This window comes from Ovis canadensis, chromosome 7 (genome assembly GCF_042477335.2).
Source record: "Ovis canadensis isolate MfBH-ARS-UI-01 breed Bighorn chromosome 7, ARS-UI_OviCan_v2, whole genome shotgun sequence".
NCBI classification, from domain to species: Eukaryota; Metazoa; Chordata; class Mammalia; order Artiodactyla; family Bovidae; genus Ovis; species Ovis canadensis.
The window spans coordinates 21,368,640-21,383,384 of NC_091251.1; the positions used below are offsets into that span (position 1 = coordinate 21,368,640).

A 14,745-nucleotide genomic window follows, 5' to 3' on the forward strand; every position below is an offset into this window, starting at 1 on the left:
ACTGGGAAAAAGCTTTGTGATGCAACAACGCCCTTTTCTAGTCAATCAAGATAATTCAGGTTTGGCTGGACCAGAGCATGCTGTAGCTAGCTTGAACCTTCCCAATTCTGTTCCGTGATATCACATTGGTCACTTGAAACTGGTCACAGTGGGAGTATTTACACTACAGAAAAGAGCAAAAGCTATAAATCAGAGGTTCCCTTTCCATTTAACATTTCCCGGCACGGTACAACATTTATTTATTTATTTCCCAGTACTGGCAATATTTATTATTCCTTTAAAATACGAATCAATTCTTTATTATTCATAAGAATTTTATTCTTAAAGATCTAAATGGCTGGTGTTTTCTGTATAAATTTTTCTGGAAAAAGATTTAAATGTTTCCTATTAGTTCACAGTAATGGAAATGTTGAATGCTGGACTTTAACTGTGAAGAAATAAATATGTAAGGCTGCATCCATAGAGAAGTTCTTACTTTTCCTTTTTTTAGTCTTCTGGCCATGCCACGTGGCATGCAGGATGGTCTTAGTTCCCCAATGTGAACCAAACCCTCACCCCTTCCTTGCCTTGGAAGCATGTCTGAACCACTGGACTTCCAGGGAAGTCCTGTGTTGTTACTTTCTTATCTGGGAGTTGCATGCTACTCAGGATAAAATACTCAAAATTTGGATATTTATCTTAGAAGAAAAAAATCACCCTGTTTTTAATTTAATTCACGCTTAAGCAGTAAAACATCTAGACTTTAAAAAGAACCTAACAGATTTTAATTCTCTGTCAAAAATGGCTATGACTTAATGCTAAAAGGTTAATTAAAATACTCTGTAAAGTACAAAAGAAGCAATTTTATTAGATGAACTCATTTATTTGACACATTAAATTAGGCAAAGAAAAATATATGCGCTGCATAAAAAGAATCACATTCTCATACTACTTGAACACATAGCAGTGGTCAAAAATAATGAATTGTGGAATGGATCCCAGGATTTAATGCAAAAAATACCCTGCACAGAAAACTTCAGGCTTCTAACTTCACTGAATCCAGTACTAAACGTGCCTCCTTATATTCCTCAGCTTCTTCCAAGTCTTTTTCACTCTCCTGAAATTAAATGTAATAAAAATTATGTTTATTCTTCTTGAACTTCAGTACTTATTACTCAGATATCACAAACTATCAAAGATAAGCAGCTCAAAAATTAAAACAAAATATATATTTTTATATATTATTATATAATATACAATATTGTATATTCTTATATAATAAATAAAAAACATGGTCATCTAAAACCACTTACATTAAGTAATTAAAACCTCAGGAAAAAAATTAAAACATTGTATTCTCACTTTATTAACACAGCAAAATGGTATTATTAATGCACTAACAGTAAAAAATTATTTACTAATGCATTACATATATGATGACATTCAGACCGAAATAACCCTACAGCTACTCAAATGACAAAGAAGGCTACAGATGTCACACTAGAGTTAAGAAAAGTGAACTGTCTTCCTGTTGATAAGTATTATATACCTTACTACATGGGAACAACAGCTTTCAGTTTCTGACATTTAAAGACTGAGTTCTTCCTTGGTATATCATATACAAAACTATTATTTAATAGTAACACATAAATGAAATAATGTAAGTTAATGAGCATAGAGCACAGCCAATTTTGTTGATTATTTAGTAAACCACGCTATGGTCAGCAATTCAGGTCAGGCAATAAAAGATGAATATCTACAAACAGCTAGAGGGAAGAGGAAATGAAGTGTGTATACATGTATTTAATATGAAATTTTAAAGGAAAAAAGGACTGAGGGTTTGCTTAATTCAGACTACAGGTAAGAATTCCTTAAACTTCTCCATTACATTTGAACACGCCTTTGTTCTCTGTTAGAACATATAAGCTCTTTGAGGGTACAGACATTGCTGAATATATCCTCACACACAAATACATCATCCAAAGACAATATTATTTTTTAAGCAGTTTTTATTACTTTCTTGGTTACTACATTCATGAGAGAAAAAAGCATTTCAATTGTCAGGAAATACAAATAATTCTGCTGTTCCGGGTAATATTTTAATAGAGTATTTCCTGTTTTCATTTATCTTTTATTTCATCTCTTTTATTTTAAAAACTTAGCTTCATTTTGGCTTTAAAGAGAGTTATCCTGCCTTTAAAAGGTTCCTACAGATAAATACGAGCTCTGTTTCAAAAGTAAAGTAAAATGTATTTCTCTGTTTCGTTTTTTCTACAGACTTAGTCCTGATATTATTTTGGTGGGAAAACAAATCTCATTCTCTTTCCAAGAATATATACATACGATCAACCTGAAAAAGCCTCACTATGTTTGATGTATAGGAAACAACTATGAACAGGAGACAGCTATGTAGCTGGTAATTAATATTAGCTCCAGAACTAGAAACTAAAGGTTAATAAAGGAAATGACAGAATTCATCAAATTATCATCAAATAGCAAAAATAACTGGCTTATACACAGTACTCTGCTTTCATCTTTTTTAAGAAATAAAAAAAGAACTTCTCATTTTTCTTAGAATCCCTTTTTAAAATGATTCTGCCACTATATCACAAGACATTTATACTAGCAAATATGATAAAGAGTGTTACCAGCTCCAAGTTAATATGAAAGGACTGCCTATATATTACTGTACAGGGTTTTCTTTCCTCTCTCAAATCATTTTAGGTTTGAATCGGGAAGAATTCCAAATCCTTTGTAAAACAGCCTAAATTCATTTGAAATATCTGGATCTTTTAAAACATCAAACAGAATATTTACATTTAATGTATTAAAAAAGATGTTTATGTGTGAAAATGGAATCATTCAAGATATTGCTGGACAGTATTAGTACTATGAATACCTACCATGATAACTCAAATATACTTCACCTCAGTTTAAATGACTAGAGTGCCATGATGACACAGTGCTCTCACTGGAGGCATGACTTAGACACCACTTAAACTCCACTAATTATTTAAAAATGCACTGTACACTGAGCAAGTAAGCAAAATGTCACCAACTAGTTTTCAGTGTCAAAGATTTAAAACTTTGGCCTTTGATGTATTAGACTGAAATAACATTGAAACATAAGACAGATAAGTAGTACTTACTAATAACTGCAGAAGATCAGTGTGTGCAGCTTCCAACCTGCGCTGGCAGTCTGGAATCATCATCCGGGACTCCTGCAAGATCTCGGCCTGTAACAGAACGACCTGTGAGACACGCAGAGATGGCAGGACGTACGCATTTAGCTCACACCTCTGAAAACATACAAAATGATTTAGAGGAACAGAAAAAAATTATGGCTATGTTAAATGGTTCAATATTTTAATTTTAATTGTGTTTATTAGAAGTTAGAAAGAATGACTTTCAAACTGTAAAATATACAAAGTACAAGTTTTCGATCTAAACCTTTTTGGTAATCACCTTCTCACGCCAAGTGAAAATTAACTGTGAAAGCTTTTCATAGAGCATTTATTTAAAAAGGCTATTTAAAATAAACTGTTTCTCCTGCTGACACAAAGCACCGTTATCCAAAATGGGATCAGCTGGTTATATAAACATCTCCTGCATCTTTTGAGTAATAAAGAAAAACAGTGCTCAGATAATATCACATGGAGATAATTACTGCATGAAAAAAGTTATTGAGTTATTGATCACATCGTGTGCACACTGCAGGAGGTTCTAACTGAAAGACAGAGGTGAGGAAAAATGAAGAGCAGAGACCCGCAGGTTCACATTTCTGATGCTTATCATGCATAAAAAGTTATTACTTATCCCTGTGCTTCATTTTAGGGGAGAGATTATTCTCCCCATGCAGTTTGATCCAAATTACCAACCAAGCACCCCTCTGAATCTGAACTTCTACTTCTCTCTATTTCTCCCAAAGACAGACACTACAGAATTAAACACAGGAATCTTTACTTTGGAGGATATTTCTCGACTTAAAATTTCACCATTTGAAGCTGGACTATAAAATATATCAAATCATAAAAAGAAGAAAAATAATCAAATGGATGAATGGGAAACCCAATCAGTTAGAGGGTAAATATATTAGTGTCAGATGTTGGACCTCAAATAAGTCTCTTTCCCAAGGAAATATGAAGCTTTATCTCCTTAAACTAGTCTTAGATAGAGACACAGAGATCAATGAAACATTTATCTCCAAAAAGTAATGTTTGGTCAAATAACTTTGGTGAAATGGCTACAAAATCTTGAACTTTAACCTAGAAGCTTTATTATCTAACTCACATTAAAAACAAATGACATAATTTAATGGTAACCATAATCCTATTTTACTCTAATAGAAACTTTAATGAATCCACTACCTTCTTCCTTTTCCCAAAGTTTTATCATTGTTCATAATATAAATAAAAATTAAAATTATAATATACAACAATGCTCTCTATCCACATCTCTTTTCTTAGGTGAAATCTCTTGCTGAACTTGTAATTCTTCTGCTAATAAGGCACATGCTGAAAATTTCAAACACGGGATCATGACTTTATTTTATAGATATTCATACCATGCCATGGCAATTCAATCATTGCCATTAATCTATTTTTGAGGACTTCCCTGGTGCCTCAGATGGTAAATAATCTGCCTACAATACAGGGGACTTGGATTTGACTTTAAGCTGGGAAGACCCCCTGGAGAAGGAAATGGCAACCTACTCCAGTATTCTTGCCTGGAGAATTCCATGAACAGAGGAGTCTGGTCCATAGAGTTGCAAAGAGTTGGACACGACTGAGCCATTAACTATTTTTTTGTGTGTGTCTGGTTAGTTTGCATACATGTGAAAAGTCAGTGACAGGGACATTTAATTAGGTAAGGAATTCATATTTCCTTCCCTATGGGCCCCCCTAGTTTATAGGCATTAAACAAGATGAAATAAATATAAAGAAGTGGGTTAGACACATAAGCGAAAATGTATACTTGTAAACTTTATTTGGCAAGCTTTAGTGTTGTCATGGACATGAACTTTAAACAATGCTGTCCAAAGCACCTTCTATTCATTACTGTTCTATATCCCTCATTAATCAAATAGGATTCTGACTTAAGAAGGGCCAAAGCCCAGTCTCTCCCATGTATCAGTCTCATTTCACACAATAAGCTTACTATATAGTTGTAGGATGTCAGGCACAGGGGATACAAATATGAAGAAGAGAAGGTCTCGCCCTCCAGCCCCTACGGGAGAGTAAACGTGAAATGAACACTGACACTGTCCCGCTGCACTTTACCCAGCACAGTGGGGACTATGGTTTGGGACCCATGAACCACATCCTTATCAAGGCCACACGTCATGTACTTTACCTCCCAACAGAGAACTACAATTGTCAGGAATAATTTTGAAAGACAGTAGATAAGGTATGATTATTCAGTAAAGACACCCCTCAAAACACGTGAATAAATGAAATAAGTATTATCATTCAAAGTGTTCTTTTTGGAAGTAGTCATTCAAATGAATGGTGCCTCTGTTTAAAACACCTGAATAAACTGTCAGTTTATTTCAGTGCTATGACAAGACTGAGGCTAACTAAGGATCCTGGGGGAAGCTTAGCGAGACTCGTTGCAACAGTGAATAAACCACTGAACTCAAATATGATCAGCTTCACTCACAATCAAACATACATACATTGGCAAGGAAAAATCTATTAGCAGATCTTTAATTTTTCTAAAAGAAGAGTGTGTGAAATAACCTAGCCAATGGTTTCTAGCTCCTTCAGTGATCCAGATCATTTATGCAGGGCTGGCTATACCTATAATAATCCATGGACAGTCTAATATTAGATACTGGCTGCTTCTGGGACCAGTGGTAACTGTATTAGTTTGCCAAACTGAGCTCTAAGAGTAGTTCAGAGATTACGGGAACGATGGTTAAGTCTCTTCTTTTATATCGTGCTAAAATGGTAATGTGATAATAAACAAGTTAAGAAACCTATTTGATGAAGAAAAAAAAACCAGTAACTATGTGAGGTGATGGGTATGTTCAGTAGCGTGAATATGGTAGATATTTTACGAGGTATATGTACATCAAACCATCAAGCTGCCCACCTTAAATATGTACATTTTGGTTTTTTTTTCCCCTTTCCCCCCATATTTTACTTTTTCCCTATTCCCATCACATCTGTAGTTAGCAAAACCAGTCAATTGTATAAGATGGATTTAGTGAGAAACTTTAAACTTTCATTTATAAAAGAATGTGCTGATTCACAGAAGAAATCATTGCTCTTATAACGGGTCTCAATCTGGAATCCACAAATGCTAGTAAGTCAACTTTTAAATGTTTTAATTTGCGTTAAACCCAAGACACACTGTAGAAATCCACTAAGAAATGTTTTTTAGGCTGAACACCTGTTTCCCCTTAGTCTTCAACAGCGCGTGTACATGTGAGTTTCGTTTTACAGTCACTGCAGTCCCCCCACTGCACCAAGATCACCTAAACTCTGTGTGTGGTAGTGCAAATGTTCTTAGTTATACCTTAATTTACAAGAGGCAGTCCTGAAGGAACTCATTCTAAGCAATCGACCATTTTGCCTGCGTGTTTGTGTGTGTGTAAGGCACAACTAGACTGATTCAGTGCAGGTTGCTGCTGCTGCTGCTAAGTTGCTTCAGTCGTGTCTGACTCTGTGCGACCCCATAGACCCCATAGCCCCACCAGGCTCCCCCGTCCCTGGGATTCTCCAGGCAAGAACACTGGAATGGGTTGCCATTGCCTTCTCCAAAATATATACATTTTAATTTTACCTCAATAAAACTGGGGAAAAAAGATATCTAAGAAACAGAAGCATAGAGTTAGAAAGGACATAACCACATCTGGGATGTCATCCAGACCAGTGTCCTCAATCCACAAACGATAAAGCCGAGTCTGAGTGTGATCAGCTGGTTAACCGGCTGTGAGTTACAGCCCCTGATTTCAGCTCTAGCACGTGCGTTAGTAGCACCAGCAGTCAGCACCTCCCACAGTGAATTTGGTCTGGCACTGTGAAATCAACAGGATGTGGCAGAAGGGGCATTCTGAAACTGAAGACCTGAAGCTGCATCTTAAGAAGACTTGTAGCTTCTACATGGAATCTCTTGGAATGATCACTTTGGGAAACACTTCTCTTAGGACCCAGTCACCATGCCATGAAGAAGACAGACAGACAGACAGACAGACAGAAATAAAAAGTTCATTTGACTTGTGTTCTGTGGTTATTGATGAATGGTTAAGGATGGAGGAAGAATCCTATGAGTCAAAAATAATCTGGGCTCTAAGCACTGACATACCAATAATTACTTAAACATGAATGGTCTAAATTTACCAGCTAAAAACAGGTGTACAAGAAACTCACTCCAAATGAAAGAGATAGGTTGAAAAAAGAATAGAAAAAAGATATGCCATGCAAACATTAAAAAAAAAAAGACAGGAGCGACTATATTCATATTGGATTCATATTGGATACAATAGACTTAAGAGTAAAAAATTATGAGGGACACAGAGGGATACTACATAATGATAAAACGACCAATCCATCAAGAAAACAGTGATCCTAAATGTGTATATACTAAAAAAAGAGCTTCAAAACACATGAAACTAGAAACAATAAAGCTAAAAGGAGAGAGAGAAATACAGCTGAGGATTCCAACACTCCAGTTTTAGCAAATGACAGAAGTACTAGAGAAAAAAGAAATCAGCAAAGATATAAAAGAACCCAGTAACATCATCAAAAGATATAACTGACATTTACAGAACACTATACACCTATGAAACAAAAATACAAATTCTTTCCAAGCACCTATGAAACATTCTCTACAGTACACTATATCCTGGACCAAAAGGAACAAACACAAAATGAAAAAAAAAAACCTCAACAAATTTAAAAGTACTGAAACAAAACATAGTACATGTCTGACTATAATGGAATAAAATCAGAAAACAGTAACAGAAAGATAGCAGCAAAACCTGTAAACATTTTATAAATTAAACAACATACTTCTGAACAACTAATGGGTCACAACAAGGAAGTCTCTAAGGAAACAGAGAAATACACAGATAAATGAAAATATAACATATTAAAATTTCTGGGATTTTCAGCTAAAGCAATGCTGAGAGAGAAATTTAGAGTATTAAATGCTTAGATTTGTAAAGAGGAAAGATCTCAAATTAGAAAGCTAAGTTTTTACTTCAGGAACCTAGAAAAAGAAGAGCAAGATAAACCTATATAAGCAGAAGAAAGGAAATAACAAATACAAGAACAGAAATCAATAAAATGAAAAACAGAAAGAGAACAGAGGGGAAAAAAGCAATGAAACAAAGCTTTATTTTTGGTATAGACTTCTAGTTAAGACTGACAAATATACAGTAAAAAGGTACAAATTGCCACTAACAGTAACAAAATAGAGAATGTCAGTACAGATCTCACAACCAACAAAAAGAGAAAAAAAATGCTAAAAGTAATTTTATAATGCTCACAAATGTTCATAATGCTCAGTAATATTCATAATGTTCATAAATTCAATCACTTAGAAGACATGGACCAGTTCCTTGAAAACTATAAACCACCAAAACCTAACAGATAAACTGAACAGTACTATAATTATTAAATAAATCAAATTTTTAATTAAAAAGTTCTTGAAAAAGAGCTCTCCAAGCCTAGATGCTTTCACTGAACAATGTTTTCAAATATTTAAACACTTAATACCAATTTTATACAAATCTTTCAAGAAAAAAGAGGGAACACTTCCCAATTTAATAAAAAAAACTTCAGACCATTATTTCCCATAAATCTAGATGCAAAAATCCTCAATAAAATACTAGCAATTCAAATCCACCAATTGAGAGAATTATACAACACAATCAAGGTTCGTTCGATATTTAGAAATTAATCCATGTAATTCACAGTTTCAACAAGCCAAAGAAGAAAACTCATGTGATCTTACCAAATGACACAGAAGCATTTGACAAAACCTAATACCTATTCATGACAAAAATACTCAGCAAAACCATAAACAAAGAACTTTCTCAACTTGAAAAAGACCATCTACAAAACCACTACAGCTAACATTTATATAATGGTAAAAAATTAAATGCTATCCCCTTAAGACTGAAAACAAGATAAATATGTTCACTCTCACCACTCCTATTCAACATAGCACTGTAAGCTCCAGCCAGGGCAACAAGGCAAGAAAAACAAACAAAAGACATGCAGATTTAAAAGAAGCGAAACCGCAGTGTCGGTTCTGACTCTCTGCGACTCTATGGACTATAGCCCAGGAGGCTCCTCTGTCCATGGGATTTTCCAAGCAAGAATACTGGAGTGGGTTGCCATTTCCTCCTCCAGGGGATCTTCCCAACCCAGGGATTGAACCCACGTCTCTTACATCTCATGCACTGGCAGGTAGGTTCTTTACCACTGGTGCCACCTGGGAAGCCGCAAATGAAACTGTCTTTATTTGCAAATGACAAGATTGTTATGTAGAAAGTCAGAAGGAATCCACCCAAAACTCCCAGAACTAATCCGTGAAGTCAGCAAAGTCAAGGTTGCAGTTTTTAAGATCAACACATAAAAAACTGACTACACTTTTATATATAACAATAAATACAGCATTAGTAACTGAAACTGAAAACTAAAACTGAAACTACAACACCCTCAAAAAAGTGAAACACTTAGGTTTAAATCTAACACAATATGCATAGGATCTGTATGCTGAAAATTACAAAATATTGGATTGACCAAAAGGTTCATTTGGAAAAACCCAAATAAACCTTTCGGCCAACCCAACTCTAAGAAAGAAATGAGACCTAAATAAACTGGAGAGACTTGCCATGTTCAGTGACTGGAAGAGTCAACACAGTAAAGACATTAATTCTCCGCAAGTCGATCTCCAGGTTTAATGGAGATCATTATTTGAAAATTTTTACGGAAAGGCAAAAAAATTAGGAAAAATAATTCTGAGAGAAAAAGCGGCAAGTGAGAGGGCTCACTCTTCCCAATGTTAAGGTTCACTATATATCTACAGTATTCAAGACGGTGAGGTACTGGCAGAGTTAGACACAGATTAATGGACCAGAAGAGAACCCGAAAACAAACACACAAACAAGTCCCCCTGGTTTCTGACAATGGAACAAAAGCATTTCTGTGGAGGAAGGATAGAACCTTTTCAACAAATGCTGCTGGAACTGGGCACTCAGGCAAAAAGATGAATCTTTAACTAAACCTCACACCTTACAGGGGCTTCCCTGGTGGCTCAGACCATAAAGAATCTGCCTGCAATGCCGGAGACCTGGGTCTGATCCCTGGGTTGGGAAGATCCTGTGAAGGAAGGCATGGCAGTCCACTCCCAGTATTCTTGTCTGCAAAATTCCCATGGACCGAGGAGCCTGGTGGACTACACTCCATGGGGTCGCAGAGAGTTGGGCACGACTGAGCAACTAAGCACACACACACACCTTAAATAAAAACTAACTCAAACTCAATTGAAGCCGGGAATGTAAGAGATAAATAAAACCACACAACTTTTAGAAAACAAAAAAATCTTCAGGACCAAAGTCTAGCCCAAAGAGGCCTTAGATTTGACATCAAAAGTATGATTCACAAAAGGATGCATTTGCTGTAAAGGCTATGTTTTCAAAGTTAAAGACTGTTGGTCAATAAAAGATTGTATTAAGAGGGTGAAAAGACAAAATGAGGACAAAAAGAAAATATCTGCAAACCATATATTCAACAAAAGGCATTTATCTAGAAAATATTAAAGATTCTCAAAACTGAAACAAAATACCTAATCAGAAAATGAGCAGAAAACATGGATAGACATTTCACTGAAGAGGATATACACATGGGCAATCAGCAAACGAGAAGAAGTTCTATATTATTAGTCATTAGGGAAATTCAAATTAAAAGCAAAATCAGCTGTCACTATACACTAATCATGTAGATGTGATGGGTAAATGTCAAAATTAAAATGGTGAAAACACCAGTGATAACACCAGGACTCCCTTGGTGGTCCAGGGGTTAAGAATCTGCCTGCCAATGCAGGGGAGACAGGTTTGATCCTGGTCCAGGAGGATTTTGCATGGCACAGGGCAACTAAGGCCGTGCACCACACCTACTGTGCCAGCGCTTTAGAATCTGCATACAGCAACTACAGAAGCCGAGAAGCCCTGTGCTCCACACAAGAGAAGCCACCACAGTGAGCAGCCTGCACACAGCAAGGAAGAGAAGCCCCGCTCGCTGCAACTAGAGGGAGTCTGGGCAGCAGTGAAGACCTGGCACAGCCAAAAATAAATAAACAAAATTAAAAAGAAATAGTGATAACACCAAATGCTGGCAAGGATGTGAAGTCAAACCATCAAAGACGACTGATATAAACACAAAATGATATGAATACAGCCACTCAGAAAAGATCTTGGTAGTTTCTTTTAAAGCAAAAAATGTACTAACATGACCCAGAAATTATTTGGGCATTTATCTCAAAAAATGAAAACTTATGTTCATGTAAAAATTAAGGATGATGAGGAAGGTGGAGGAAAAGAGGAATATCATAAGCAGAAGAAGGCTAACATCAATATTCAGTTAACTTCTGAATACTGTGTTATATTTTTTAGCCAGAGAGCGAAGGACAGCAGAATAACTGGTATTTTGGCTTGCTAGGGCCCTGAAACTTCTGCCTAGTTTACTTTAAAAGAACCAAAATGAGGCCTATTCCGGGAGAGAACAATTTTGGTAATCAATTTCAGGTAAGAAGTTTGATAGGGACAGCACTGTATGTGTAAGTTATAAAACAGGGCTGGTTCAGAAGATCCAGGAAAGCCAGAGCAAATGGAACCAAGTGAGAGACAAGCCAAGATAGTGAGAAGGGATTGCAGACGGCACTTAGCTCAGAAAAAGAGGAAAAAAAGGGAAAATAGGAGAGAACCCTCAAAATCTGGCATTTGGCTCTCTTGCTATTTTTTATGAGGGGTGTCAGCAAATGTCAAGAAGCAATGACTGGCCTTAAAGCATTAGGCAATTAGGGACAGAGCAGTGCTTCCGGCAGCGCAACTACCCTCGCATGCAAGAAAAACACAAATGGCTGCACAAACAGCACAGGCAAGCTAGGGAAAGGGACTGAGAAAGGCATGCAGGCTGAGCTAGAGTAGAGACAAAGTTCCACGAGACTCTGAAACAAAGCTGGACAACTGTATATTCTGCAGGTTGGAAATAGCAAACATGAAAAATTCATTGCTCTGTAATTAGATATGGGATGATACTCTTACATTTAAGTACGAGGCTGACTATGAATCCAGGAAGTCATGTTATAAACCATGGCCACTGTGACAAAAGAATCTTAACATGGCTGAGTGTAGAAAGGGTTTTTGAATAAATATTTTTCCCTTTTATGCGATTCTCTGGTAGCTCAGTGGGTAAAGAATCCACCTGCAATGCAGGAGACCCTGGTTCAATTCCTGGGTCAGGAAGATCTGCTGGAGAAGGGATGGGCTACCCACTCCAGTACTCTTGGGCTTCTCTTGTGGCTCAGCTGGTAAAGAATCTATCTGCCTGCAATGCAGGAGACCTGGGTTTGATCCCTGAGTTGGGAAGATCCCCTAGATAAGGGAAAGGCTACCCACTCCAGTATTCTGGCCTGGAGAATTCCATGGACTGTCCATGGGGTTGCAAAGAGTCAGACACGACTAAGTAATTTTCACTCACTTTTTCCCTTTTATATCTGCATATGCAATCAATGATATAACCAGTAAGTGGCTAATATCGTCAAATAACAACAGGAACAGGATTCAATAGAGTTAATTCTTACCTATCAAGCAGTAATTTTATTGAAAGATAATATACAAATACTAAAAATTGAATAAAACAGATTCTGTGATAATCTATGGCACTATTTGTAGAATTTGTTTAGAAAGGTGGTGCAGCGGTACAGAATCCGCCTGCCAATGCAGAAGATGCAAGAGATGCAGGTTTGATTCCTAGGCTGGGAAGATCCCCTGGAGTAGGAAAAGGCAACCCCTCCAGTAAGCCTGCCTGGAAAATTCCATGGACGGAGGAGCTATGGTCCACAGGGTTGTAAAGAGCTAGACTCAACTGAGCACACAGAAACATTTAGAAAGGAAACATATCCCCCATTCCATGTAACTTACAACTCATATTCTAGCTATAGGACTATTTTAAAATACATTATTGGTGACAAAAAGCACAGAGCAGAAAAAAAACTAAACTATACAAGTGGGAAAACAAACTGGATGGGATCCAAGCAGGACCTGGGTGAATTAAGCGCTATACTATGTTACAATGCTTCTCACTAGATGTGGGAAAATAGAGTACCTTAGTGAGAGAGGTACAAAGGGGATATGAATATTTATGGAAGAAGCTGTCAAAAAACATTTAACATAATTTTAAGAATCAAAAAGTTAAATTATGTATGCAAATCCTCATGAAGAGCAGTTAGTTTACAAAAAACATACTGGGGGACACATTATACCTACATACCTGTTTACAAATCCTCCCCCATAAAAATGTCCTTTGCTATATCACACACAAAGGAAGGCAAGCTCTCCTGGAAAGTCAAGAAAATAAGAAAGTTCTCTTTTTGGATAGCCTAAAGAAAGAAGACATTTCAGGTGTGACTGCATTCCTTTAGCATCACAGAAAGCAACTACCTGCAGAGAAGTCCATTTTAAGGGATTAATTTTGCTTAATTAAGCCTGGAGCTAAGGATGCATTATTACCATTCTACATAACAAAATTTATATGATAAAAACCACTGTGAGTTCATAAAGCTGATTTGAAAAAACAAGTCTTGAGATATTATCTATATAAGCTCTTGCATATTCTCCTTTTACCTAGTGTCATCTGGATTTTATTCTAAATTCATTAGACACTGGATTTTAGGTGATAGAGTAAGTAATATGGTACACATTCTAAAGAGATCAACCTGGCTACTGCGGTATGGAAGGGATGTAGGGATATCAAGAGACAGTATCAACAAGGAGGCTCCTGCAGTAGTCCAGGCAAGAAATAACAGTGGACTGGACCAGGATAGTGACAGCAGAGAAAGAAATCAAGGGAGGAAGAAAGAGGACTTGGTGATCAAGAAGAGACCTGTAAGTTTTGGTTTGAGTATCTGAGTAAGCAGAGGTACCATTTATTGAGAGGGGGGGAACAAGAGCGAGAATAGCTTCTTCTTCGGAGGCGATGAGCTGGATTGAGGGAAGACCAAGATTCTTAGCCTGAACACAGAAGGGAGAATATGCCCAGAGGTGATCAGCTGAATGCATGCATCTGGAACGTTTTCTGTCGGGCTCAGAGACAGATAGTGGCATGAGAACAAATGCCAAGTAAGCAGGAATTCTGGGTTTGTTTTGTTGTTTTAATGCCACATCTAAAACAGTGCCTAAAACCACATTTGGCAAGTAGCAGGGGTTTAATAAATATCTGCTGTGTAAATAAGTGAATGGTCACAAAGATGGTACCTGAAGTTATAACATGGTATGAGATTAGAGAGGAACTACCGACTGAAGTCTTAAGGTAAAATTATATCTTAAATAATAATTTTACCTGTTTTTTAATAGCATAATTTTCACCATCTTCGGCTTTCATTTTTTCAATCTTTTCTTCTTGTTGTTTTGCTTCTTTTTCATACATCATTTTTTCTTTGACCAATCTATAAATAAACCAAAAATGTTTCAGAGAATTAACTTTCTCTCTAGCAACTGACCACAAGAAACAAAGGAACGATGTAACTATAAAG

General features: G+C 36.5%; 1 protein-coding gene across 1 annotated transcript in view; it reads right to left on the bottom strand.

Moving 5' to 3' along the window:
* Window positions 1–841: 841 nt before the first annotated feature.
* TBCA (tubulin folding cofactor A) overlaps window positions 842–14,745 on the bottom strand; it is an 84,533-nt gene continuing 70,629 nt past the window's right edge. Inside the window, exons 2-4 of the mRNA XM_069595364.1 lie at window positions 14,553–14,658; window positions 3,129–3,215; window positions 842–1,096 (exon numbers count right to left, since the gene is read on the bottom strand). Coding sequence (XP_069451465.1) covers window positions 1,016–1,096; window positions 3,129–3,215; window positions 14,553–14,658 — 274 coding nt within the window. The 3' untranslated portion in view covers window positions 842–1,015. The remainder of the gene's footprint in view (window positions 1,097–3,128; window positions 3,216–14,552; window positions 14,659–14,745) is intronic.